Below are 27,687 nucleotides of genomic sequence, written 5' to 3'. Positions count from 1 at the left end.
CCGGTCTTCGATCCATTTGGCTATGTACCTCCACCCAAAACCAGTTCCTTCCCCCAGACTATTAAGCAATCCATTTCATTTCTGGTTTCCTCCAGCCCGAAGCATCAATCCTCCCCGCAAAGCCAGGTCCCCCGACACCCATAACGGAGGGATGAGGAATGAGAGAGGGAGACTCTCATTTGTGGGACCCAGGCTGGAGACACCGCAGGCCTCCGGACCCGCAGAGACACAAAAGCAGGTTCCAGCCCTGTCTACAGGACAGACGGCCGGAGCCTGGGCGCCTCTGCCGGCGAACTGCAGGGAGAGCAGGAGTACCCTGTCCACGCGCACCGCCCAGGCCGGCTGTGTCCGCAGGGAGGGAGACAGAAAGGGGAACTGCCGCTTGTTCTATTTATAAGGAACAGCACAGCCGCGAAGCGAGATGCCCCCCGCAGCTGAAGTTCCCCAGTGAGTGCCAAGTTTGGTTCGAATTTACATTTTGCTTCTCTCTGCGGTCACCAGTCACCCCGCCCCTGCCCCTTTGTCACTCCTCCGGCCCTCCACGGAGCACGTGGGACAGAGCCTCGCCCACGGAAGCCGTGTGGTGGGGAGAGTGGAGAGGCTGCAGCACCTCTGCTGCCCGCCCACAAATGACCGTGGACATGAGCCTCGGGGGGAGGTCCAGGTGCTCCCAGAGATCAACCCCGAGTGGCCTGTATTGTGGCGTCCCGTGTTCTCTACAGAACCCCGCCGACGGCAGGTGATCTGGCCCATGTGCTCCGTGAAACCCTGACATGCTCTGTGTGTTTATCGCCGTCAGAAGCAAAGAAAGGGGGTGGAGCCACAGAACAGCAGGGAGGCGTCTGCTCTGCACCTGGCCGACCTGGGTTTGGTCGCCAGCATACTGTATGGTCTGCCAGGAGTGATCCCTGAGAACTGCCAGCTGTGCTCCCCCCCAAAAAAAAAATAAAGCAAAAGAAGAGAGGGAGAGTGGGAAAGAAAGGAAGGAATGGAAGGATGAGACGGAGGGAAGGAAAGAGAGAAAAGAAAGAAAGAAAGAAAGAAAGAAAGAAAGAAAGAAAGAAAGAAAGAAAGAAAGAAAGAAAGAAAGAAAGAAAGAAAGAAAGAAAGAAAGAAAGAAAGGGGAGGGAAGGAGGGAGAGAGAAAGGATGGGACGGAAGGAAGGAAAGGAGAGAAGTGAAGGAGGGAGAGAGGAAGAGGGAGGGAGGGAGATGGCAGGAAGGAGGGAAAGAGGCGACAGGTGTGGTGATTTTTATTTTATTGCTTTTTTGTTTGGGGGCCACACCCGGCCGTGCTCAGGGTTCACTCCTGGCGGGGCTCGGGGGACCCTACATGGTGCTGGGGACCAAACACGCGCTGGTCGCGTGCAAGGCAAGCGCCCTCCCAGCTGTAATGCCGCACCAAGCCATGTGCTGTTACTCTGAATTCCTTCCTCAACATCTTCCAAATCCCTTCAGCAAAAGGACGGTCCCCCAGTGTTCCCCAGCTCGCCAGCAGCTAGTGTCTCTGAGCTCCGAGTGGTTAGTTCCTGAATAAGGGAGGCCGTGAGGGACACTTGAGGCCCAAATCCCCAACCCAGCCATTAAATGTCATCTGAGCTGTGCTGGGCTTGATGGCAACTCCTGAGTTTCAAGGGGACACAGCTTAAGGGGAGACGGACGTTCCAGCGCCAGATCAAGGGTCAATCATCCCCTTCCCTGCTTCCTGTGTCCATATGCACGCTCCATTCGCCTCCTCTCTCTCCCTGCCTCCCCCTCAGGACAGCCCCTGGCGTGTGTCCGGACCCTTGTCAAGTGCGAGAGCTTTCACGATGCTGCTAGGGTCTGGGTGGGGGACGGGCCACCCAGCTCTCAAACACGCCGCCAAGGCTGCCGACGCCCCGGACAGTTCCTCTCCTTGCAGCAGCCGGGCCCGAGGCTCCGGCCCTGCCCCCTGAGCTATCCTCCCGCTCACCCCGCCCGGGTTATCAGGCTCGCCGGCACCAAGTCCAGGCAGCCGAGCTTGACTCCTGCCCCGGGCTGACGCTCACTCTCTGGCCAGAAGGAGTCCCGGAGCTGCCCTTGCACTCTCAGAGCTGCCTTGGTTTACTCGGGAACTCGGTCGCCCTGGGTTTCTGGAAGGGGTAGAAGCAAAAACAGCTCCATCTCCTGAGACCAAGAGCGACTTCGTTTAAGAACTCAAGGGCTTTCTTTTGAGGACGAGAATGACAGCCCTTTCTTGGGGGACGGACGAGACAAAGAACCGAGGTCGGGCGCTCCGAGAGCCGAACTCAGATTCCTGCTCTGGCTCTGGCCCAGGCCCGTCCTTCCCAGAGGCTCCACACAGGGAAAGGTCAAGGATACTGGATGGCATCCAGGCTATCCAGCCCAGATCCATCCACCTCCCCCTCGCCCGCAGCATCCCTGGACACAGGGCGCTGGCAGCCCTCTGAAGGGGACGGGTCAAATTCTCAGACAGGCCAGGAGAACCCACTCCCCTGAGCATCAAACACCAACCTGGCGCGTGCCCACCTGGGTCCACACTCCCAGGAAATCATTTATGATCTTCTTTGGGTCTCTGGGAAAACTGGGGTGAGATTAAAGCCCTTAACCCCATTACTCTTTCTCTCCTTGGGGGGAGGGGTGCTCCTAAGCAGTGCTCAGGAGGTCTGAGGTTCTTCTCACAATGCTGCTGAGGTGACTGAGGCTGAGGATTCTCAGTCCTGCAGGGCTGCCCAGGCCCGGTGGGGTCAGGTCGCTCCGAGCACCCTGGTGGTCCAGGGGCTCTCAGGGCTGCACCGGGCCCTGCTTAGCCTGATCCCATCTCTGCTTCCACAATCTGGGGGAACGCTTTCGATTGAGGGCACAGTTTTCTGGTTTTGTTTGGTGCCACACCCAGCAGTGCTCAGGGCTTACTCCTGTTCTGCACTCAGGGTCTTCCTTGGGGGAGCGGACAAGACATCCTGATGGGAGGCTGGGGCTCAGGGGACTATAAGAGGTGCCAGGGATCAAACCTGGGCTGGCCGTGGGCATGACAGGTACCCTTCCCAATGTACTGTGGCTCTGGTCCTCTGCAGAGCACCGTTACCGTAAAAGCACAGCATGTGTGGGAACCGTCACTGACTGCCCCGAGGTGGGGCGGGTATTCTGACCATCTTACCGAGGAGGAAAGTGAAGCCCAAAGAAGTTAGGTGACTTAGGAGCACTGAGTGGGGGGCAGGGATTCGAACTCCTGCGAGACACTGTGTCTAGGAAGACAAAGCTCTTCCTTCTGAACTCAAATTAACAAGCCCAGTCACAGGGACCCTAAAGCCGAGGAGGGGAGGAGGTCAATTGTACCTCATCTCTAAGTAGTCCACAGGATGGCTTTGTTCTCCCGAGACAAGAGCCGCACCACACGGAATTCATGCTCCCCGACTTTCCCACTCAGGGCTGCGGTTGGCTTGTCACACGCGAACAGCACTGCCCATGTCTGCCACAGAGATGGCTGCAGAAAGTTCGAAAATGGAAAAGCCTAGCTCAGAGGACCCTGCCAGAAACCACGGAGCAAGGGCGCAGGAATAAGCACCAAGTTCTATCACATGCTGTGTAGGATCTGGGCTGCCCTGACTTCAAGATGCGACATCCTGTATGTGTGTCTGTATGTTGGTTTGTGTCTTGGGGGGGAGGGGGAGAGGAGGCGGGGAAGAGTGGGGGGGAGGAGGCGGGGAAGAGGGGGAAGCCATGATCTCCACCCCCAACTGCTGCAGAGGGAAGGAAGGGGCCACACATATACCTAAAAAGATTTCATCTTTGGGGGCTAGAGCGATGGCGCAGCGGGTAGGGCATTTGCCTTGCACGCGGCCGACCCGGGTTCGATTCTCAGCATCCCATATGATCCCCCCAGCACCACCAGGAGTAATTCCTGAGTGCGGAACCAGGGGTAACCCCTGAGCACTGCCATGTGTGACCCAAAAAGAAAAAAAAAAAGATTTCATCTTTCAAAGTCCCTGGCCAGCAGCACTCCTCAGGACAGGCGCCCAGCCCTGGAGGACCCCGGAGGGCCCCCAGAAACCGAGATGCTTCCCGCTGTTGCCTGGGCAGAGGCGTGACTCACCAGCTAATCACCTGCACACCGGCGCCCTCCCGGCTGTACAACCTTTCCTAGCCTGGCAGTGAACAAAACACTATTTTCACCCCAGTCCAGACATAGCCCAGAGCGGTCCACATGCCAGGTAAAGGATTACGACTCTGACCTGGATAAGCCAGGCAGAAAACCTTCTGTTCCCGGCGGGGAGAGCAAGGCAAGATGCAGAGTCCAGCAGCTGGGGGCACGCCAAGCCCCGGCAGGACAGAGTATCATGCTAAGCGAAATGAGTCAGAGAGAGAGGGACAGACATAGGAAGACTGCACTCATTTGTGAAATATAAAGTAACAAAATGGGAAACGAACACCCAAGGATAGTCGAGATAAGGACCTAAGGACCGGGAGGATCGCTCCATGGCTTGGAAGCCGGCCTCACATGCTGGGGGAAAAGGCAGCTCAGACAGAGAAGGGACCACCAAGGAAAGGGTGCTTGGAGGACCTGCTCAGGATGGGAGATGCGGACTGAAAGTAGACTATAGACCGAACATGACGGCCACTTGATGTCTGTATTGCAGACCACCACACCCTAAAGGAGAGAGAGAGCAAAAGGGAATGTGCCTGCCACAGAGGGGGTGGGGGGGGGAATGGGAGGGGTGGCGGGAACACTGATGGTGGAGAATGGGCACTGGTAGAGGGATGGGTACTCGATCATTGTATGACTGAAACGTAAGCATGAAAGTCTGTAACTGTATCTCACGGTGATTAATTAAAAAAGGGAAAAGAAAGAAAAAAGAAAAAAGAAAATCTCCTGGAGCTTTAGAGAGTAAGACCCAGTTGCGGCGGTGGAGGGAGGGGGAACCAGACCCAGTCACCCACAGCATCCTCCCACTCGGCCACAGAGCCCGTGGGGCCGAGGTGCAGCCCCCTGCTGGGAAACAGCTCTTTCCAGGGCCCCCCAAATGCCACCTTGTCCCACCTCCCCCCAGTGACTGCCCCCCACCCCCCAGGGCTGCGCCTGCTGACCTGGGCCTTCTTTCTGCTGCCCGGTGCTCACCAGCCAGGACCTGCCCGGCTTGGATCTGGGCCAGGTCTACAGCCAGCTCTGTGGGTCGGGGGGGGGGGGGGGGGGGGCCGGGGCGCTCAGACCCTCCCCCGCTCCCCGCCCCGTGCAGGCCTCGGGGCTCCCTTGTCTGCATCTGATCGCCCGCGGTCTGGACACGGAGGAGGGGCAATGAGGCGGTGAAAGTCCCCCGGGTCCTATTCACAGGACGATGCCCCCGGCTCCCCGAAGGGCTGCAGTGGCCACACACTGACCCTAGAGGCCAGTGCACCCTGCAGGACGGGTATCATGGGGGCGGGGGCACGGAGGAGCCGCTCAAGGGTGCCCCACACCTCCCGTCCCGCCCCGCCCTCCTGTGTCCCACTGTGAGGCTGGGTCTGAATCTCAGCAGTGGTTTTCCCACGGACACGGGAAGGGGCCCGGAGGGGTCTGCCCTGGGGCTCTCCGGCAGCTGGTTTCCGCAGAGGGAGAGAGAGGAGAGGCCATGAGGAGCCTTCTCGGATGTCGGAAGGGACGAGTCCCAGCGCCAGCGTGCTGAGGGGGGCTGCGCCCACACACCCATGGGGCCTGAAGCCCACCTGACTCCTTCCCCTTCCACCTCGGCCTCTGGATGCCCACCTCGTGCAGGGCCCATGCAGCCTGCCCGCCTGGGGGAGGGGGGTCTGGGGCAGAGGCCACCAGGGAACTCCAAAGCAGAAACCCAGAGTCTGGGCTGGAGGGCGGAAGTGAGGGGTCGAGAGAGGCCTGGACCTGGGCAGGGCCCTGGCCAAGTGCACCCAGGATGACGGCCAGAGCTGACCCCCAAAGCCAGACCCCCTTTGGCCACAGCAAGGCGGCCCCGCCTGGCCCGGTCACTGCAGAGCCGCGTGTTGCTGGCGTGGCCCCTTCTCTCCTGACAGCCATGCCAATGGGGGCGCGGGAAGGGCCCGACAACCTGGCCTCGGACAGACCAGACGGAACCCACCGGCAACCATCCACGCGGCGCGTCGACGCGCATGCGCGGGCCGGGGAGGGGCGCCTGAGTCACGGCCGTCCTCCAGCCCGGGCCCTTCCCCGCCCAACACCACTGATTCACCAGTTTGTTTTCAATACTATTATTTTTAGTCGGCCAAACTAGTTTTTAAAGAGACCAGGGACGGGGGACGGGTGCCCAGACCAAACCCCTGAGAGCATAAACTGCACGGAGTCGGCGCTGCAGGGAGGTTCTGCGAGGGCCTAAGTGCTCTGAGAGCTGGAGGCAGAGAAACAGGACCGGGGGTAGAGCACCTGCCTTGCACGCAGCAGAACCACGTTGGAACCCGGCATCCCACATGGTCCCCCGAGCTTACCAGGAGCGATCCCTGAGCACGGAGGCACGACTAACTCCTGAGCACGACCAGTGTGGCTGAGAGCCAAGGGGAGGACCTGGCACGTCATTCTAACGTGCCCCCTGAGAGGTGTGACAACGGGGCTGAGTGCCTGCTGTGTGCTGTGCGCCACAGGCACCAAGGAATGGCTCTGTGCCATCTCACTAAGGGCATTTACTAGAGGCAGGTGGCCTCTCCCCACTTTAGAGATGAGAAAACTGAGGCTCAGCGCAGAGAGGTAGGTGTACTGGCGAGCTAGTCAGGGGCACACTCTAGTCTGGGTCCAACAGACTTGGGGTGCTGTGTTTTCTCTCTGTTCCTCCTGTCTACCCAGGTCCCCCACCCTGTATTACTATTACACATAACAGTATTCCAATAATAAACAATTGGAATTACTATTAAAGTCCCATCTGACTCCAATGGGGCTTTGGAATAATAATAACTATATTATTCTTTCTCAGATGTCAGGAAACCATGAGGAAGGTAGGCTAACAGAAGTCAATACAAACAGAATGTGACGGGGGCAGAGCATGGCTCATTCGGTCTCACCCCCACTACCCCACCCACTCGCCACACACACGAGAACCCAACAAAGGAGATGTCACCTGAATCTGAATCCAAGGGTGCTCAAAGGACCTTTGCTCCACGGAGGTGGGGAGGCAAAAGGAGCAAGGGGTCCCCTGTTTCTGTCATCTGTGTCTGCTTTCAGACAACTGCTGCGAGTACTCGAAAAATCCTTTCTGGGCCTATTACTCCACTTTGGGGCTTAGCCCAGCGGTGATTTTTTAAGGAAAATATGTCTTTTGGCATTTTTGAGCTGTGACAGCGTAAAAACAGACTTTTAAAACACACATACACACACACACACACACACATACACACACGCCCAAGAAAAGCATTACTATTTGCAAAAGTCTGGAAGAGGGGAAAAAACGTGTGCCATCCGAGAGCAAGAACTTGGCTTCAGAGTTTGTGAAAAAAAAAAAGGTAGATTTCAAAGGCAAGCCCTCACCCAATGGCCCTCAGACGACACTCAGGAGTCTAGCCCGCAGCGCATTAAGGAGTAGCTGCCAGATGGAAAGGGGAGGGGCGTATGGATGGGGGGGCGGTGAGGGGGTGGGGAGGCATGTACCCACACTTCACTTCCTAGCTGGGTTTTACACTTGCAATCACCCCGCTGCCGGACAAGAGTCGCGTGCTTACACACTTTCTTTATATAGTTGCATGAAAATAAATAAAGGAAGCATCGTGGGTCAGCCCTGCCATGGGACGGACGTTCTCCACAGGTGCCCAGGAGAACGCCTCCCCCTCTTCCGTGCCACCATTTTTAGGCATCTGTGGTCATTTGTGTCAGTGCACTTCCTGCTCTGACAAGAGCCAAAAATAGCAACAAAAAAAAGAATAACTGCTCACTGCATCTCCCGACCTGCGGCCCCCACGCCCTTCTCCTGGTGTTCAGCTATTTTTATCTTCCTTTGTAGTTAAAGTTCGCTGATTTAGCCTCAGAAGATAAAAGTGTGTGTGTGTGTGTGTGTGTGTGTGTGTGTGTGTGTGTAGGGGGTGGTGTCACAAAAATTAAAGGGTGCTTTCTAGTTTCATTTCCTTCATTTCTATAAATTAACAGGCACCACACTCAGAGTCTCAGGACATTAATGATTGAGCTGAATGATCAGTTGGGTGGATGTAGATCAACACTTGTGTGGAAACCACATTAGCTAGAGAAAAGCCTCGAAAGGTGCTGAGAGGGCCTATGTTTCGAGGTGGGGAAATCTGACACCAGAGATGTTAAGTGACGGGTCTGAGATCACACAGCTAACCAGAACTCAGAGTCAAGTGACCCCAGACTTCATTTATAACTCATTTTTCTTGGACAGCATTTACGGTAAGAGAGAGACGCCAACATGAGCCTCGTCGAAAATTAGCCGAACTTCTTCCTAATTAACAGGCTTCTGCAGTGTTTTCTTTTTGAACTGAGTAGCTCTGTCCAAACATTCCTCAGGAGCGTGCCACTGCGGCCGGCGGCCAGGCAGAGCGGAGGCCCCCGACGATGAATAGCAGACAAGGTGACTTGTCCTATAGCTCTGTGACTTCTAAACCCTGAATTAAGTCAAGCCTGAGGATGCTGTGCAACACACACGGTCATCTTTGTCGGGACTCGGTCCCTGGCAGAGCTTGGGGCAAGGGGCCTTCCAGGAGCGCCAAAGCAGTACTGACCAGCTAACCGAGCAAAGGCGTGCATCATCGAGCAGAGCCAAGGGCTGGGTGATGTCGCTGAGACCCCCTGTGACTTTGGGTCCCTGTAGCTACACCGCAGGAAGGGGCAAAGGGACTGGTCTCTCTGATTCTTTTGGTGCCTTCTAAAATGTGAGTGAAACCGTTTTAGAGCAACGATCTAGCTAACATGAGGGCTTAGCCTGGTGAGGGGTAGGGCTTGCAGGGGGAGCTCCAGTGGCAATAGAAACCATGGTGCTTAGTAAGAGACAGGAGGACCGAGGGCTCCGTGGCCCAGGAACCAGTCGATCCACAGCTGACCGCCAGAACTCCTTGGAGCCAAGGGACATCCCGCCAGGGATCTCAAACGCTCCAGCCCCTGCACAACCATCAAACAGCCTTGGGGGTCATTTTCTTCCCAGTCCACCACCACTGCATCTCAGACACAGACCTGAGGAACCGGGTGAGGTTTCTCTGTTTTTGAGAACAGGACAACACATAAAAAGAGGCAAGGACAAGAATTAATTAGGACTATTCACGAGTAGGTTAACCCAAAACTGCCTTCCACTTTGAAGAGCTTCACAGCACTTACAGGAGTCTCAGCGCAAGGTGGAAAAACAAGGTGGAAAGTAAAGTAACAGGAATAAAGTCTGACTTTAATTTAAAGCAAGTCCTGCTTGGTCTTATTTCTTTCCTATAGGGCACATGGGGAATAATGGTTGTATTGTGCATCGAATGGCATTAAGATCTCCTAATAAATGAACGAGTGAAAATTAATGGTCGCTCAGTGCATTTAATAACATTAATTTTATTTCCATTATAATAAAACAGCGATTACAAGTTTACATTATTAAGCCAATATTTATTTTCAAAAAGTAATTTTCATTGGATTTCTGATGTGATAAGCTTGAGCCAAACTCTTTCAATTTCATCAGCTTCTGGCAGTTCTCATCAGGGATAACTGCTGTATCCACTGGCCCTGTCCTTTCATTAGAACCTGTCACTGAAAACCTCTTATTCTTACAAAACTTTTATTTTATTTTATTTTTGGTTTTTGGGTCATGCCTGGCAATGCAGAGGGGTTACTCCTGGCTCATGCACTTAGGAATTACTCCAGGCCGTGCTCAGAGGACCCTATGAGATGCTGGGAATCGAACCTGGGTCGGTCTCGAGCAAGGCAAAAGCCCTACCCACTGTGCTATCACTCCAGCTCCACAAAACCTTTATTTTAAAAATCTTGTCTATTCAGAAACTTGGACTTATAGATTTATTATTAGCAAGTGTGAAACAGAGGAATGAAAAAAATCACTCCAAAGCATGCACTTCTAATCATTTCCAAGCTGTCCACCTTTTTTTTGGGGGGGGGTTAGTTTTTGTTTTGTTTGGGGGCCACACCCAGTGGTGTTCAGGGGTTACGCCTGGCTCTGCAATCAGGAATCACTCCTGGTGGGACTCAAATGGCGTGCGGAGTATGGAACCCATGCTGGCCGCATGCAAGGCAAGCACCCTACCTGCTGTACTATCTCTCCGGTCCCCAGTTGTCCACTTTTTTATCAGTACCCTGTTATGTTCCGAGCTAATGTAGCTCAAATCCCTGAATTTCAGGTCTGCGGCACTAAGTTACCTTTGGTTTCTAAGCCTCCACATAGGACAGTGGAGTGCAACAAGCTCAAGGCTCACCAGATTCTGATGCAAGTGACAGTGACAGGGTTCAGGCTAGGAAGAAGACCAAGATAACCCCCCCCTTTTTTTTTATTTAGGGTCTGGGGCCATACCTGGCAGTGCTCAGGATTTTCTCCTGGTTCTGTGCTCAGGAATCACTCCTGGCAGGCTACTGGGGAACCAAGGGGGTGCAGGGAACTCACAGTGGGCTGACAATTTAATGTGAGGGTCGTGGGGTGTGGTGCTCATTCCCTGCCCTGTGGGGGACTAGCGGCCACCAGCCACACCCTGCAGTCCTCGGGGCGTCAAGCTGGTGCCAGGGAGAGAACTGGGGTCAGCTGTGTGCCGGTATGCACCCTCACCCCTTGCCGTCTCTCCATCCGTGACGCCCTCATCCTGCACTGAACTCTCACCAGCTACCGTAAGTTCGCAAGCACATGTTTCGGAAACTTCTTTCGCATGAACAATGACTTGTTTCATCTTCCTGCTTCACACTGACCCTTCCCTCCATCACTCTCCCACCTCTTACTGGCTCATCTCTGTCTTTAGTGGTCTGTCCCCCAGGTACCTGGGCGGGGGCATGTCTGTCTTCAAGGGGGCTTCTTGGGGACAAGCACCATTCCTGAGCCATCGTAGGTGGTATCTACCCAATGACAGTATCATTAATTCAACAAAGAGTCAACATTGCCCACGGAAGGCTAAGGGGGCCGAGTACCATCAGCTAAATTTTCTGCTTTACTTTACCCACCCCCCTCTGCCTTTCCTCATTTTGATTTTACAGGTATTGAGAGATGTTCCACACACGAGAACCCCTACATCCATTCAGGCTTCTGAAATGTCAAAAGTTTTGTGCTTTTTTCCCAAAGATAACCAATAGTCGATGGCTATTTCATTTCCTGAGAGAAAGATTCCCACAGGACCTCAAAGATACACCATAGCCATCCTCCCATGCCCATAAACTCCTTATGAGATATCTTTATTTCTCCTGACATCTGGTAATAAAGAAAAGAGCAGGTAGACACTCAAAGACTCCCAGGGATATTTTCCACAGGGGAGTGGAAGGCCTTGCAGGCACAGAACATCTCAACTCCATCTCTGCATCCTCCCACCCAGCCTGGAACCTTGACTCAGCCCTGGGAGGGGCCTGATAAACATCAGTGAGTCAACAGAATCCAGCCCTGAACCGCTGATTAGGAAGCAGGAGTCCCTGTTTGGACATTCAACTTCCGGGTGCAAATGTCAAGGGACTCTCAAGTGACCCCTGGTGGGCCGGAGCCGGTATCCTACACATCTGTCCCCTTCCCGGCCTGTGATGGGTCTCCCCTCTTTAAAGCCAATAGGAGAACCAAGGGAGTGCTCAAAAAACAAAGCAAGTTCTCAAAAAGACTGCCTCCTGTTTCCAGTGGACTGGGGTGCTGAAATGGAAGGGGCCAAAAGTCACTTGTGCCAGGGATCTGCGGGACAGAGAAGAGAGGGGGCGCTGTCCTTCCTGCTCTGGGTGAGGGACAGCCTGGCAAAGTTGAGAGAAATAACAGGAGGTGTCCACGCTGAAAGGACACATGCCTACAGTCGCACGTGTCGGCCTGGTTCATCTCTGCCTTTTTCTGGATTTGGTGCAGGGACACGAGAAAGTCTGAATTCTCTTTCAAACAGTCAGGGCCTGTCATGTGGCGCAGGTCCCAAGAAAAGGGACCATCCAAGGCGAGGGTCAGCATCCACCAGTCCAGCCTGTTAAAGTCCCGGGGACCTACTCACTGCACACAGCACATGCCCCTTCTCCAGCTTCTGGGGAGAATAAGAGACCTGTTGGAAGCCCGCAGCTATGCTCAGGTGCTCGGGCAGTTCTAAAAGGGGACGGCTGTCTGCGTGCCGTCCCTGCTGCCCACCCGTCCATGCCCTAACCACGTCCCTGGCGCTGGTTCCTTTCCCCTCCGTGGGCTCAAGGAGCCTGGATGGCTCCAGCTCTGCTGATCAGCTGGGTCAGAATTGATATAACCAAGAAGCCAGAATGGCAGAAAGCTCTCAGGTATACCGTAATTACCCACGTTGCTCCTGGTTTCCTACAGCCCATCTGCATCTGTCAGAGTAAACTGAGGGCCCCTTCCCAGGGTCCAGAGCTCAGGGAGAGCGTAGAAGCTCCCGGCACCTCCTGGCACAGTGGGGGAACTAGATTAGAAGTTTCCCTCGGGCCCCTTCTGATGCTCCAGTTGTAGAAGGCAGAGTGGATCAGGCAGACAATTTGACCAACACCACGGCCGTCTCGCAGCCTGCGGGGCTGAGCAAATACTGATAGCACGAGCACTCGGCCATCCCCCACCTGCCCGAGCTGCAGCCTTTAGGATTCTGCCCCTGACCAGAACAGGAACAGGAACAAGGTGGCCCCCAGGTGAGCGCGACAAAGCTTGGGTCAGGAATACATTCTGCCTCGATTGGCCCAAGCAACCACCTCCCAGAGCCGAGATGGAGAGGAAACATCTACCTGCGCAGGAGCAGGTGGGTCACGCCCTGGTCCCAACAGGAAGCCAGGGGACAAGTCGACTCCAAAGCTGGGGAATAGCCCAAAGCTTCTGTGAGCTTCCAATTGTGAGGGGTTTGGGGTAAAGGGAGGAGGGGGCCTCCTCAAGCCCCCCCAGAGGGCAAAGTCTCCCCAGGCTGCCACCAGGCCAGAGCAGAGACTGCACAGACACACCCTCCCCAGCGGGGCTCGGCCCCTTTCCAGCCCAGAGAAGGGTTTCTACAGCCCTGTACACCCCCCTCCCCGCGCCGGACTCCAGCACACAGGACAGGATCCAGCTGACCTCTCTCCTCCCAAGTTCTCCCCCCTCGAGCAGGAAGGCATCCCTTTGTTATTGGTTTGCCTTCTAGTTTGGAGGTCCTGGGGGGTTGCTCCCGGGTCCCTCCTGGGGGTGCTTTGGGAACCATGCCCTGTTTGGGGTGGAAGCTGGGGCTGCAACCCTTCCAGCTGCTTCCTCTCCCCAGAGCTATGTTACAGAAGTGCTCAGAGGGCACAGGGGAGATCCCAGACACCTTCAGCCAACTGGGAGGGGTGGCCCCCTGCTGGGGACCATCAGGGCCACCGCGGCAGAATTTGGGGGCCACAGTGCTTGGGGGCTCTCAGAGCTGTATTTAGCGGGACTGGCGGCTAGCCAGAGACATTTGCCGGCAGAGACTGAAACAGGGTCCCGAGCACACAAAGCTGGCGTGGCTGACTCGGTGCTGTCCCAAGCTCCAGAGAGTCCAGGCCAGACTGTGTCCCCTGTCCCCAAACGCAGGCACTTTCTGCTCTTCCAAAATCACATGAACTGTAAACCACTTAAGCAACGGTTTTATAGTTTGTTTTAGAGCTGATCGCTCTCTCTCTCTCTCTCTCTCTCTCATATTCTGCAAACCCTCCACCCTTCCCCAAGTAAGAGATATCTGTCTGACATTAGCTAATCCTCCCCTTCCATGCAAAGGGATAAAGAACCAGAGTTTATGATCCCGAGAGCACAGCGGGGAAAGTGCTTGCCTTGCACCTGGCCCACCTGGGTTAGATCCCTGATGTCCCATAAGGTCCCCCGAGCACCGCCAGCAGTAACCCCTGAGCTGGGTGTGGCTTGGAAGAACTAGGTGCCAGGTAGCCCCCACACCACACTACCTCGTGAAAGGTCAATCCTGCCAATGCCAGCTTCTCAGTCACCAGCTGCCTGGAGACCACTTCCCACCCTGCACAGGCCTCCGGGACCTGCCAACCCACTACCGACTGGACCCACCCATCGAAAAAAATTACTCTTCCTCGGCGTGCTGGCCATATGGGGCGTTTATTTCCAGAGGCTGCCGGCCCTGGTCCCTGTGGACAGATGTTGCTTTGTGCGGCGCTAACACTGCTGGCGGCCTGCACAGCTGCCCGTAGCAGGTGGCCAGGGAAGGGGCCGTTCCCGGCTGCGAGGGAAGGATGACATGCTCTTTGAGGGGGTAAGGCCCCCAGAAATCTTATGCCCCTGCAGCCTGGATTGTAAGTAACACACATACACACACACACACACACACACACACACACACACACACACACACACACACACACTCCTGGTGCAGAACCTGGGCCTCAGGGGAGCTAAAGGGGCCAGAAAGGCAGCTGGTCTGCGTGCAAGGGACAGGGAAGACGTCCCTGAGACCTCCAGCCCTCGGGTGAGCTCCCAAGACCTCGCCGGGACCCTGCGCGGACAGATGGCAAAGCGCTCTGAGCCGCAGGACTCCGCAGGAATGCGAGGTCCGCGGGAGGCCCCCTTCGGCCTGTGTTTTGTTATCTGATCGATTTGAAGTCCCTTGGCCGTCTGTTCGGCCTCAACCCACCATGGCAGACAGAAAGGGGGTCTCCGGCGCGCGCGCACACACACACACACACACACACACACACACACACACACACGCACACACGGGCCAGGCGGGGGACAAGGCACTTTCCTGCCACTTGTCTCTCATTTGAAAGTCAGAGCGCTGCCGCAAGTAAAGTGCGTGTGTGCGGAGGGGGCGGGAGGCTGGCACAACCGAGTCTAAAAATACTCGATCAAAATGCTAATCCCCGAGGCGCAGAGCACAGGAAGAAGGAATCTGTCAATCAGGAGGCGCGCTCCGCACCCACAGCCCCAGCTGTACGGGCCGCATTCCTGGCGAGCGCCGAGGGGACCCGGGCCGCGGCGGGGCGCGGAGCGCGGGGCGCGGCGGCACCTCCACGAGCGCGGCGCGGGGGCGGGGGCGGGGGAGGGGCGCCGGCCGGCCGCCGAGTGGAACAAAGCGGGGCCTCAACTTCCAGCCCGCGGCCGCCCGGGGCCCCGGGGGGCCCAGTCCGCCAGCACCGACCCCCGGCCGGCCGCTCGCGGGCAGCCCGCGGGAGCTGCGGGGGCGAGAGCGCCGCGTGGACGCCCCTCGGCTCCGGGCACCCGCGGACGCAGAGGAGGTTCTGGTTGTTTTTTTTGGGGGGGTGGGATCCCCCGCCCTCCTCTTGCGCTCACAGCCCCCACCCCCGCCCGCCACAGCCCCCCGGGCCCCCACCTGGGGATGGTGATGCACTTGGTGTTGACGTTCTGCGTGGTGATGGCCTTCTCCAGCTCGTCCAGCTGTCCCGTCTTCTTGAGCTTCTTGACCAAACTCTTGACCGCCTTCTCGCACCATTTCTCCTCCTGCCCGTTCTGCTCGCCCTTCTTCCAGCCCAGCAGGCGCTTCACGATCGGCGGGGTGAAGGGCAGGATGGACGACATGGCTGGGCGGGCGCGCGGGCGGCGAGGGGCGCCCCCGGCGGGGCCGGGCTCGGCGTCGGGGGCCGCGGTGGGGGGGAGCGCGCAAACTTCGCCCCAAACTCCCGGCAACTTGCGGGCGCGGCGGCCGGCGGGGCCCGGCGCCCCGAGCGGCTCCCGCGGCGCGGACAAGGGCGGCGGGGGCGCGGGCGGCCCGGCTCGGGAAGGCCCGGCCGAGACGCGGGCGGCAGCCGAAAGTTTGGGTCTGCGCACCGGGCCGCGGCTGGCGTCTGGGCGCCGCCTCCAGGAAGGAAAGTCCGGCCCCCCCCTCCGCCCCCCGAGCCGCCAAACTTTGCTCGCTTTGAAGCGCCGGAGCCTCCGCCCCGCCGGCCCCGCCGCCCGCCGCCTTCCCGGCTGCTCGCGCCCTCGCTCCCCCGCTCGCGGGGCCGGCCGGGGCGTGCGCCGCGCTCCCGCGCCCGTGCCCGCGCCCGGTCTGCGCTTCATGCAAATCCGCGTGCAGCCGCCTCTCGGGGCGCTGTCGCCGCCCCCTCGCCGCCGCCGCCGCCGCCGGGGCCCCGCGAGCGCCCCGCCCCCGCGCCCCGCACCCACGTGGGCGGCCCCGGCTCCGGCGCGCGGGGCCCCGGCGCCCTCTGGGCCGCGCCGCTGGGTTCGGGCCGTGGCGGCGTCGCTCGCGACCCCGCGTCCTGGAAGCTCCGAAGGAGCCGCGGGCTGGGGGGTGAGGGAGAGTGTGTGTGTGTGTGTGTGTGTGTGTGTGTGTGTGTGTGTGTGTGTGTGTGTGTGTGTGTGTGTGTGTGTGTGTGTGTGTGTGTGTGTGTGTTTGTGCGTTGCGGGGTTGGGGGTCGGCAGCGAGCGGTCAACGCTGTCCACGCCACGCTCGGCGGGGCGCCCCGGGGAGACCCCCCACGCCCCGACCCAGGGCGAGGGTGCCAGCCAGCCTGGCTGATCGGATCCGGACCGAGGCCTGGGCCCGCGCCTCCCGCGGGGGCACCGTGAGCTCACCGTTGCCGGGACCCGCACCCCGGCCCCCACCCGTGCGAAGGCGGGAGCTGGACGCGAGCGGGGACGACCCGTTAGAGCCTGCGGGAGGTGGGGTGTTCCCCAAACCTTGGGGAACCAAGTGCCCAGGTCTGGCAACGGGCCCTGAGTCCAGGAAGACGTGAAGAAGGGCGTCCTTGGGGTGGGGGGGTGGAGTGGGAGCTGAGCCTCGACACCCAATAAATAGGAGGAACGGAGCGGAGCGCTTTGTTTCCCGTCTGTGCACGTGGAAAAAGGAGGGGGGAAAGTGAAGCAGAGAGGGCGGGCTTGGAAAGTTTGACTTGGAAAGTGCAAGCGAGTCTTGGTGGGAAGCAGAGGAGCCCCGGAATATTGGGGGGGGCACGGCAGGGGCATCGTCCCAGGAGCCTCTCCGTCCTGCAGCCGCCCACAGCACGTCTCGGGCCTTTGTTTTTAACAGCAGGAACCCCAGTGGAGAGAGAGGCGAGCTGCACGCCCTCCGGCTGCCGGCTGGGAATTACAGAGCCCGAGCGGGCGAGGAATTCACAGGCGCGGCTGGAACCCCGCGGGGGGTGCCGAGAGGGGCCTCCCACGGACCTGTCAGCTGCGCTGCTTAGAGCCCCGCAGGCGCCGCCCTTCTCTGGGCCTTAGAGAACTGTCCCTGAACCACCAGGGGCCTTCCCATCCCAGGGCGCCTGGATGGGACAGCTACCCCCACCCCCAACCTACAGCCACCGGAGTCTTGGGGTTTGCTCCCTTCTCCGCAGCCAGCATCAAAACACAAGAGAAGGCAGGCGGTGCTCGGTTCCTGGCACTCTTCATTCCGGGTACCCCGAAATGTCATCGGCAATGGTGCTAAGGTCGGGGTGGACCACAGCGGACAGGACTTCCCCACACATCCAGCAGCCCTTGGGAGTCAGGAGGGCTGGCCAGTTCTTTGCAAACTCAAATGCTCCTGACCCGGGTGTGCTGTGGTGGGCCTGCAGTAAGGGTCCACTTGCGTGTAGAATGGGGAGAGCCTTCCCGTCCACCTCTTCTTCGCGCTGAGATAAGCCGGTGGGGAAGGCTGCGCTGTTAAAGGGGTAGCACCACACCTGAGGGTGTCGGTAAGTGGCCTAGCTGGCGCAGATGAACTGTTTCATCCAACACCTCTCAGATCTGGCTACCCTTCCCCAAGTTGGTTCTGGTTTATTTCTGCAGAAATAAAAGATCCAGGTTCCCCGGGGCTGGAGCCATACGACAGAGGGGAGGGCGCTGGCCTTGCACATGACCGACCCGGGTTTGACCCCCAGCATCCCATATGGTCTCCTGAGCACTGCCAGGAGTGATCCCTGAGTGCAGAACTAAGAGTCACCTCTGAAAATGGCCAGGTGTGGCTCAGAAACAAATAGCAACAGCAACAGCAACAACAAAAGCAACCATGCTTCACCAATAAATAAATGATTTAAAAAATAAAATCAAGGTCCGTAATATCAAGAAACTTTTCCCCTAGGGAAGCACCAGGGGTGCCACTCCCCGCAAAACACTCCGGTGAACTTCACGCTCAAATGACCGGGCTGAGAGCAGAGAAGCAGCTGAGATAAAGTCCAGAGAGTTGGGGCTTTCCCGAGGGAAGGCCAGCAACGGTCCAGGAGAGAGCCCAGCACACCTGTCTGTCCTTCCTTTGGGCGCAGTCTGCCCTGGCGAGGACAGGGACAGTCAGGTCCCATGCAGCGGTGCTGGGCACTCAGACCAGCTCCACCCGCTCTTCCTGGGCCATTCCTCCCTGCTCCAACCTCAACTTTGATTTTGGGGGGCTGAGAGGGACCTGTTCCATAAACCCATAAGGACTTGGGGGGCAGGACCACCCTGGCTTCAGGGGCCCACATTACCCTGACTTTGGACAGTGACCAAATAGGGGGGACTCAGAATCTCTAGGAACTCGCTTTTGCAGCCTGGTCTCCTGGGGCTCCCCAGATCTTGCAGAGCCTGTCTTGGGAAGGGAAACATTTGCCCAGTTAATTTTTCATCATAATAAGAGTAAAGTTCAGGCGAAGTGGGATGGGGCCCGAGGCAGCAGCTGGTTTCCTAGGGAATGACTGGTCCTGGGGTGGGGGTAGAGGGGCAGAGCCCTGCCTGGTACCGGCCTCCAGATTCCCAGTGGAGACCAGGAAAGGAACCAACACCCACCTTCATTTCTCTTAGGGTTCCCATCTCCCCATCAGCCAGAGGCTTTACACCCACAAGTGTTGGGCAGAATGAAACCCCCAAACGCACAAGCTTCCTTTCACAGGGCGGGAAGTGACTTCTGGAGATCAGAAGTGATCTGCCACATGTCAGAAAGCGACCCCCTCATCAGAGTGGACAGTCGTGCCTGTGTCTCTAGCTCGGGGAGGCACTGGTGCCGGGGACCCCTCCTGCAACACCCCACACAGAGCTGGCCTGGGCTTTGAACTCTGCACCTAGCAGCAGGTCCCTTAGCACTGAGTGACACGGTCCTCAGCCATGGGGTGGGCCACTTGGGTGGCCACCACCTCTTAGGTGTCCAGCTAGAGGAGGCCGTTCAGACAGCCTGGCATCAGTATGTGGCAGGTTCTCTGTGTCAGAGGCCACCTGTGGCTTTGCTCAGCACCGTAGGTCACCCAACATCAGGAGACAGAAATGCAGGGACAGAGTGACAGTATGCTGGCCTTGTATGCGGTGGACCTAGGTTCGATCTCCGGCACCCCAATGGTTCCCCAATCACTCCTGGAGTGATCCCTGAGTGCAGAGCCAGGAGTGAGTGCAAAATCAAGAGTGTGTGGCCCCAAAATACTTAACAACAACAACACACCCCTACACAGAGAGCACAGAGACCTGGTGGGTGGGAAGGAGACATAGTTCCACACTGAATGAAAGTCATTGCACAATGCTACTTGTATTTACAAAATTACATGCCGGCCAAGTACTGTGCTCATTTGGAAAGAAAGCTTGCAAACTGAAGGATACATTATTGACACTTCACACCTCATTAGGATGACTTTGTCTGAAACAGAAAGCGTAGGTGTTGTGGAGAAAGAGAACTTGGAGCTTTCCATTCTGGCTGGTGGGAATGTCAAATGAGGTGGCCCTGCACCGTGCTGTACAGAGGCACCTGATGAAAAGTAAGTGGAGATGGGGCGATTTGCAGCGGTTACGGCAAGTGCCTGGTGGAGGTTTGATTCCTGGCACCACACGGTACCCCGAGCATCCCCAGGCGCTGTCGAGAAGGCCTCCCCAGGTATCCCTGGCACTACACGGCCCAAGGAGCACCTCCTCCTCAGGTCCTTGCAGTGAGTCGCCAGTCAAGTTGGCTGAGAATTGCCACGGGGGCTACCAGACCTCCTGAGCAGCATTTGAGAGCCCCCCTCCCTCTCCCACACCAAATAAAAAGTAAGCACGGTAGCTGGAGACACACACAGGAGGTAAGGCCTCACGTCCTGCTGACTCCAGTCTGACCCCTGGCATCACATATGCCCCCCCAAGCACTTCTGAGCACAGAGCCAGGAGCAGCACCTGAGCACTGTTGGGCATGAAGGACAACAGACATTAATTTAAAAAATACGTTATATATAATGTTCAAACACTATTCTGCCTTGGAATGAGAAGGAACTACCACCAGATGCTCTAATACAGACAGACCTTGAAGACAGTTCACTAAGAGAAATAAGTTGGACAAGAAAGGACCCAGGGGGGGGCTGGAACGATAGCACAGTGGGTAGGGCATTTACCTTGCATGTGGCTGACCCAGGTTCAATTCCCAGCATCCCATAGGGTCCCTGAGCACCGCCAGGAGTAATTTCTGACTGCAGAGCCAGGAATAACCCCTGTGCATTGCCGGGTGTGGCCCAAAAAGAAAAAAAAAAGAAAAGAAAAGCAAGAACCCTTGTTTTGTGGGTCTGGTGGGGGAGATGTGGTGTGGGGGTGGCTATGGAAGTGTCTGTTTTTGTTTTGGTTTGATTTTGGGGCCACACCTGCTGTGTTCAGGGCTTACTCATGACCCTGTACTCAGGGGTCACTCTTGGCAGGGTTTGGAGTACCATATGCAGTGCCCGGGATCAAAAAGGATTGGCCGCATGCTAGGCAGGCATCTTCACTTCTGTCTTATCTCTCTGGCTCATCTGCATCATAACAGTTAAAAAACAAGGAGCAGACATGAGTCTGAGTGGTAGCACACAGGCTGGCTTTGATCTTCTCTATCCCTGGGTATGGTCACCACAATCTTAGCAAAAGATTCAAAGTTATAACGTAAATATTAAGCACTGAGAGATAGTACAGGGTGTGTAGCATTTGTCTTGAACACAGCCTGCTCTAATTTGATTCCAGCATCATTATTTACTCCCAGAACACAGAGCCAGGAGGAACCCCTGAGCTCCACTGGGTGTGGCCAATAGCTAACAAGAAACAAAGGTACTTTCTCCTTTTTTTGGATTTTTTTTGGGGGGTCACACCAGGCAATGCTCAGAGGTTGCTCCTGGCTCCACCCTCAGGAATTACTCCTGGTGGTGCTCAAGGCACCCTGTATGATCCCCTGAGCCCTACCCATAGTGATTCCTGAGCCCAAAGCCAGGACTAATTCCTGGGCATTGCCAGGTGTGGCCCCAAAACAAATAAAAAAGAAAGAGAGAAAAAGAGTTGGTATTTGACAGCCCCAACAGAACGAGGCTGAATGCAGAAATAAAGATTTCATGGACCTTTAATGATGAGTGGTGTCCTGACAAGGGTCTGTGAGATGCTGCCAGTGTGTGCGTGTGTGTGTGTGTGTGTGTCTGTGTGTCTGTGTGTGTGTATTGTCTCTGTTGCCATGTGTTTCTAAGATCTGCCATGGCCATCACATCCTTACAGAGCTCAAGGCCAGTGGAGAGTTTTCTCCCTGGGCTCATGTTTTCTGGGGTTTCTTTGCCTATGAAATATGTGTCTGTGTGTGAAGACCACTCACCCGTTCTCTTCCTCTTCTGGGATGATAAGCCACAGACCCATATCCCCCCTCCCCCAGTTTGAGGGTTAGCTTGCTAGGGGGACCTCTGAAAAGGGAACTAGAAAATTGTCCGCAGCCTAATTGCATTTCTCTATAAGAGCCTGATGCCCCCGGACGGTGAGCCACAAGAGGTTTGGGTCACAATGTAAACCAAGACCTAGAAAGGCAGGGAGCTTGTCTGCCTGAAAATGATTTGTGGGGTATCAGCAAGCTATTTTGCATTAGAAATGAACCGCATCTACTATGTAAATGTTGTGCCTCAATTAAACAAATATCGTAAGGAGAGAAAATGTGTAGGGGGAAAAAGGCAGGTGGGCATGTGGCTTCTGAAAAGTGGATGGGGGCAAGTGGGCCTGCTGGACTCCCTGCTCAGGTCTGGGAGAACTGTTGATGCCCAAGAGGGCCTAGGTACCCTCTGAGTAGTCAGACACTGGGTGGGGAGGGGGGGGGAGGGTGGTGTAAAAGGAGAAATAATATCCTCAGCGGGCAAAAGGACACACACATCTGGATATTCTCTGGCTTCTGTGCCACCCGGCATCTCACAGTCTAAGACTAACTCAGAGGCAGAAATCAAACAAATATTAAGGGGAAAAAAGGGGACATTCCCTTCCTGTAGTGTTCAAAGGGGCCTAAAGGAATGATGGCAGCTTAAAGAGAGATGAATTCAGCGGTGGTTCTTTTGTTCCAGAAAGAACTGTTTTCAGGGGCTGAGGTGTAACTCAGTGGAAGAACACAGGCTTTGCTGGTTCCAGGCAGTCTCCAACTCTCCCCACCCCATACACGTACAGATTTGCTGTTTTCATTTTAGGAAAAGTGAGACATTTTTATAGTGCTGTTTATAATGAAGGCACTCTGTAATTTAGAAAATGAAGGTTACAGTTGACTCTTGAACAGAGTATATATATTCTCATCCTTAAGATTCTCTTAATAGTCTTTCCCCGTCTAGTTTACTTTGCTGTAAGAAATATATATTTTTATATAAAATTAATTATATGCATGTCTATATCATACAAAACATGTCGCAATTAACTCTGTTATTAGTAGTTCTTTGGATCAGCCTTAATGCAATTTGGAGGAATCGTGAGTGAGGTGCGACGGGCATTATTCAAGGATCAAAAGTATTGGTACATCTGAGGCACAGATGGCTTTGAAAACATTTCATGCTACATGAAAGAGCAAGGCACAAAAGATAGCGTATTGTCTGATTCGCTTCCTTGACATGCCCAGGACAGACTGATCTCTGGAGACAGAAAGCAGACCAGTGCTTGTGAGAGGTTGCTGAGGGACGGCGAACAAGTTCAGAGTGTCTGTCTCGGGTAAGGAAAAGATTCTGAAATGGATGCTGGTGGCAGCTGCCTAACTCTGGAGGATGCTAAACAGCACTAAACCATACATCCTTTGTTTTGTTTGGAGGCATACCCGGCAGTGCTCAGACATCACTCCTGGAAGGACTCATGGGATCATAGGGGGTGATGAGGATCGAACCCAGAATAGATGTGTGCAAGGCAAGTGCCCTACCTGCTATACTAGTCAGTTCCTGAAAGGCACATTCTTTTTTTTTTTTTTTTTTTGCTTTTTGGGTCACACCGACAATGCACAAGGGTCACTCACTCCTGGCTCTGCACTCAGGAATTACCCCTGGCAGTGCTCAGGAGACCCTATGGGATGCTGGGAATTGAACTCAGGTCAGCCACGTGCAAGGCAAGTGCCCTACCCACTGTGCTATTGCTCCAGCCCCCTGAAAGGCACATTCTTAAGCAGGTCAAGTGTCTGATATACAAATTATATCTCTATAAGGATCTTAGGAGAAGTCTTAGGCTGACCCTGGCTGGGAGCTACCTGTTTTGAGTCCTGGGGTAAGATGAGCTCATTCCGGGCTTACAAAAGCCAGCAATCAGAAGAGCACACTGAGACCAATCCGTGACACCGTGTACTCTCCCTCACTGCCCCGTCTCCTGCTAGGGGGTCTGTGTTCTTCACAACGGCTGAGGCAAAAGCCAGTGATAACCAGCATCGAGCACACAGCACTCCCCGCTCGCCCAGAGACCGTCACGAGTGTTCTGCTGTGTCTGTGACCACGTGTACACAGCCTGACTCTGGGTAACAGGGGAACACATGTTTCTTCCATCCGCTACTAAGCCCGCTTCCTCCCAGCAGTTATCTAGGTCACTCTCGATTGTGCTTGCTATTATCAAAACATCTCTGCTGCCGTAAAACGTTTCTGGGCCTGCACATTGGTCTCCTGCTCTCGTTATTTTCTTAGAATAAGTTCCTAGTAGACTAATTGCTACCTTCAGATGCTCTGGCCAGATAGACGGCTCTCAAATGGCTCTGGGGCCGTGTGTGCTCAGCTCTCTAAAGGGGGACTCGTGGCAGACCCTCGGCTGTGGGTTCTCAGGCCGTGAAGGCTCCATTGAAGGGGGCTGGGGAGCTTCAGTCTCCATCGTGACGGTTATGTTTCATTGCTAAGATCAACAACTGAAAACGAAAGAGTCTCTGCCCGAACCAGAGCGATAGTACAGCCAGGAGGGTGCTTGCCTCACATGAGGCTGACCCGGGTTCCATCCCTGGCTCCCCATATGGTCCCCCAGCCTCAGGAGTGATCCCCGAGTGAAAAGCCAGGAGTAAGCCCTGAGGATTGTTGGGGATGGCCCAAAAGGACAAACACAAAAAGCGTCTGTGCAAAAGCCTTTGAGCCTGAGCAGAAGCCCCTTGGCTTGGATGAGGCACCGAGAGTTCTTAAGACCACACAGCCCACTCCTGCCCCTCCCCCACAGCTGCTGGGGGGGACAGTGATTTCTGTTCTCTCTCTCTCTCTCTCTCTCTCTCTCTCTGAAAAGGGGACAACCGCCCAATAAGCTGGGGAGCCTCTGAGCTGCGGGCACCTGGCCAGCACCCAAGCCACAAGTTGTCTCTTTTTTTTTTTTCCCTACATGAGGGAGCTGGGTGCTCTCTCTTCGCTCCAGTCTCAGCTAGCCCCTTATCATTTCCCAGGTTTATCCCCACATCTTAGTAAGCAGCCCAGCGGCCCTCCAGAGTGCCCGTCTCACGCCAGCCTCTGCAGGGGCCCCTGGAGAAACAGCACCTGGTCACTGCTCAGTGCTGAGCTCACTGCTTCCTCCCTCAGCCTCCTTCTCCCTCTCGCACCCTCTGGCCCTCCTCGGGACAGCCTCTGCCAGAGCAGGTGATGCTGCCTCCCTCGGGCCGTCCCTGGAACCAGCTAGTGGGGTGGGGTGCCATTGAGTTGGCACTGTGTTCTCTCAAAAAGGGTAGTTTTTTGGGGGAGGAGTGATTTCTGTTCTCTCTCTCTCTCTCTCTCTCTCTCTCTCTCTCTCTCTCTGAAAAGGGGACAATCACCAAATAAGCTGGGGAGCCTCTGAGCTGCGGGCCTCCAGCCAGGACCCTGGACACTCTCCCCATCTCTCATTCCTGCCCCCCACCTGCCAGCAAGCCCTGGAGGACCCATTTCCTTGTCAACCCCTCCCCCCCCCTCCATCTGAGTCCACACCCAGGGCTCCTCACCTCAAGATCAGAATCACTTTCTTATTGTCTCCATTCTCTCCTTGGGGCCAGAGTGGGGTCCTAAAGCACGAGTCAGGGACGTGGTGCCTACCTTCTAAGCATGAGGTCGTGAGTTTAATCCCTGGTGCCCTCGTGTGCACTGCAGGCAGGTCTGTAGGCACATGTGCTGTGGGTGAAACCAGGCTCGGTGGGCACGCAAGGCAAGTGCCCTACCTCTGGGCCACCTCTCCCTGCCCCAAGGTGTGTTTCCACTAGAAGAAAAAGAAATACCTGGAATAACGTCTAGCAATTTATCTGTGTAGACAGCAGATGTATACTGACATACATGTGAATGTAGATTTGTGTGTGTGTGTGTGTGTAAGTGGGACTGGGGATCAAATGCAGGATCTCACACATGCAAGACATGTGCTGGGGCGGGGTCACACGCCTCACCCCTTAATCATGTATGTCTGTGTAGAGGGGGCTCCTAGGCAGTGCTCAGAGCTGCACCTCAGCTGATTGGGCGGTAGGTTCAAGCCGCTGGGGCGTGCGGTGTGGGACATCCTGCTCCCCCCCCCCCCTGCCTCGGTGCTGGATCCGCACCTATTTCTCCTGCCCGGATCACTGGCCCAAAGACTTCCCCCGTCCAGCACGCGCCGTCTCTCTCACCGGCATCCCTGCGGGCTCGACGTATTCGACGCAATCCAACCCATCCAGCACGTTATCCTTCCAACGTGGCACCCCTAGGAACATGTTCTCTGCGTTTTTGGTACAAGGCCCGTGAACACTGCCCTTACTTTACACCCACCTGCAGCACTTAACCCAGCGCCTGCTGTGCTGGGGGGAGGGGCGGGTGCTCAGCTGTACTGCGCAGGCCCGGAGGGCTTCCCGCAGCGGTGTCCAGCACTCCCAACAGAGCAATCCCAGCAGAGCACCAGCGGCCCGCGCCTCTCCTGCTGCTGTGCCCTGCGCGTGGCGCGCCCGCCCTGCCCTCCACAGCCCGCAGCCGGCGCCTCTTCCCCTTTCCTTCTCCTTTCCCCCGGCGGGGCGGGCGCGTCTGCAGCCCTGGCTCCTTCCTTCCGGGACCCCCGGGTGGATGGCAGCACCCGTCCCGCCCCTCGTTCATGCCTCTCGGCTAAACACCTGAAGCCCGCCGTACCCGTGCATGCCCCTGCAGGCATCAGTACCTCGTCCTGTTCTTTGGCCCCCGACCTGGCGTCCGAGGCACCGATGGTTGGGAGATGACGGCGGGAATCCCTGGGGAACTGCAGCCCAGAAAGGTGAAGCGACCGACCCCAAGTCTCCCACTGTCCGTCGCAGGTGCTCAGCGCCTGCTCCCAGGCCTGGACTCCTCCGCGGTCAGAAAGCCCGGCCTGCTGTGTGGGGGGCAGACGCCAGGAGATGGAGTCGAGGTTCGAGATGCTCAAGAGTACCTAGCCTGGACCACAGTTGCTCTGACACACTCATCTTCACTGCATGGCCTCCTGCCCTCCTGTAACCGGGAGCAGGAGCATTCGGGAGCCCAGGATGCCAGTGCGAGACTCCCACCAGAGGCTACAGACGCGAGAAGTACAAGCCGGGCGTGGGGAGCGGCCTCCAAGGTGCTGGGAGCCTTGCGAAGTGGCAGGAAAACGCGCCAATGGGCTCCTGGGGGTGGTCTGGCTGCGTCAGTCAATCTCTTCCCTACTCGGGTGTTGTTTGTGCCTCCAGACTGAGTTTCTCTGTCTGCAACATTAAGTGGCTGGACTGACCTTGGGTGCTGCAAATGAGAGAAAGCTCAAGTGCTCTCCTCGGTATTACCCAAGGCAGGCAGAGCAGATGGGGCTCTTCCTGCTTGAAATTCTGCCAGGGCCGCTGACCAGTGGTAGATCACATGCCTTGCTTATGGGAGGCCCTGGGTTGTGTCACCACTCACACACACACACACACACACACACACACACACACACACAGAGCAAATGAGGGACAGCTGGGTTCGTAGCTCAGAGGCAGAGCATATGCCTCAAATGTATAAGGTTTGATTCCCAGCCCCACATTGAAAAATAATTTTTTTTTTAAAAAGAGGAAATAAAATAATTGGTTCTGGCAGGTAGCCTCAGTGGTTGAGCCCAGGCCTGATCCCGAGCACTGCCTGGCCCACCTCCAGAACCTTCACATTTCACCAGGGTGTTATATCTCTTCTGGGAGTGACCCCAGACCCCCAAACCCTGGGGTAGCTCTTACAAAAATAGAAATGAATAAAAAGTGAGATTGTTTGTTTTTTCATTTTTGTTTTTTTGCTTTTTGGGTCACACCCGGCAACGCACAGGCGTTACTCCTGGATCTGCATTCAGCAGGAATCGAACCCGGGTCGGCCACGTGCAAGGCAAATGCCCTACCCGCGGTGCTATCGCTCCAACCCCCCTGCCCCCCAAAGTGAGATTTTCATAAAATGAGTTTCTAAACATCTATGTGGCTGGAGGGATAGTACTAGTGCAGCAGGTAGCTTGCCTTGCAAGCAGCCCACCTGGGTTCGATCCCTGGCATCCCCTATGGTCCTCTAAGCACTTCTAGGAGTGAGTCCTGGATATAGGACCAGGAGTTACCCCTGAGTATCGCTTGATGCAACCCAAAAACAAAACCAAAAAATTTTTAAATAAAATATCCTAAGTGATAAAAATGT

The 27,687-nt window shown here is 56.0% G+C and overlaps 1 protein-coding gene across 1 annotated transcript in view; it reads right to left on the bottom strand.

Annotated features, from left to right (window-relative positions):
* The window catches only part of SMAD3 (SMAD family member 3), a 103,535-nt gene extending 87,530 nt beyond the window's left edge, over positions 1-16,005 (bottom strand). Inside the window, exon 1 of the mRNA XM_055126179.1 lies at positions 15,354-16,005. Within this exon, the coding sequence (XP_054982154.1) occupies positions 15,354-15,559 (206 nt within the window). The 5' untranslated portion in view covers positions 15,560-16,005. The remainder of the gene's footprint in view (positions 1-15,353) is intronic.
* Positions 16,006-27,687: the final 11,682 nt, after the last annotated feature.

The sequence above is a fragment of the Sorex araneus genome, chromosome 2 (genome assembly GCF_027595985.1).
Source record: "Sorex araneus isolate mSorAra2 chromosome 2, mSorAra2.pri, whole genome shotgun sequence".
In the NCBI taxonomy this organism is placed as follows: Eukaryota; Metazoa; Chordata; class Mammalia; order Eulipotyphla; family Soricidae; genus Sorex; species Sorex araneus.
The sequence above is the reverse complement of the archived record's forward strand: the minus strand, read 5'-3'. Positions and strand labels throughout refer to the sequence as shown.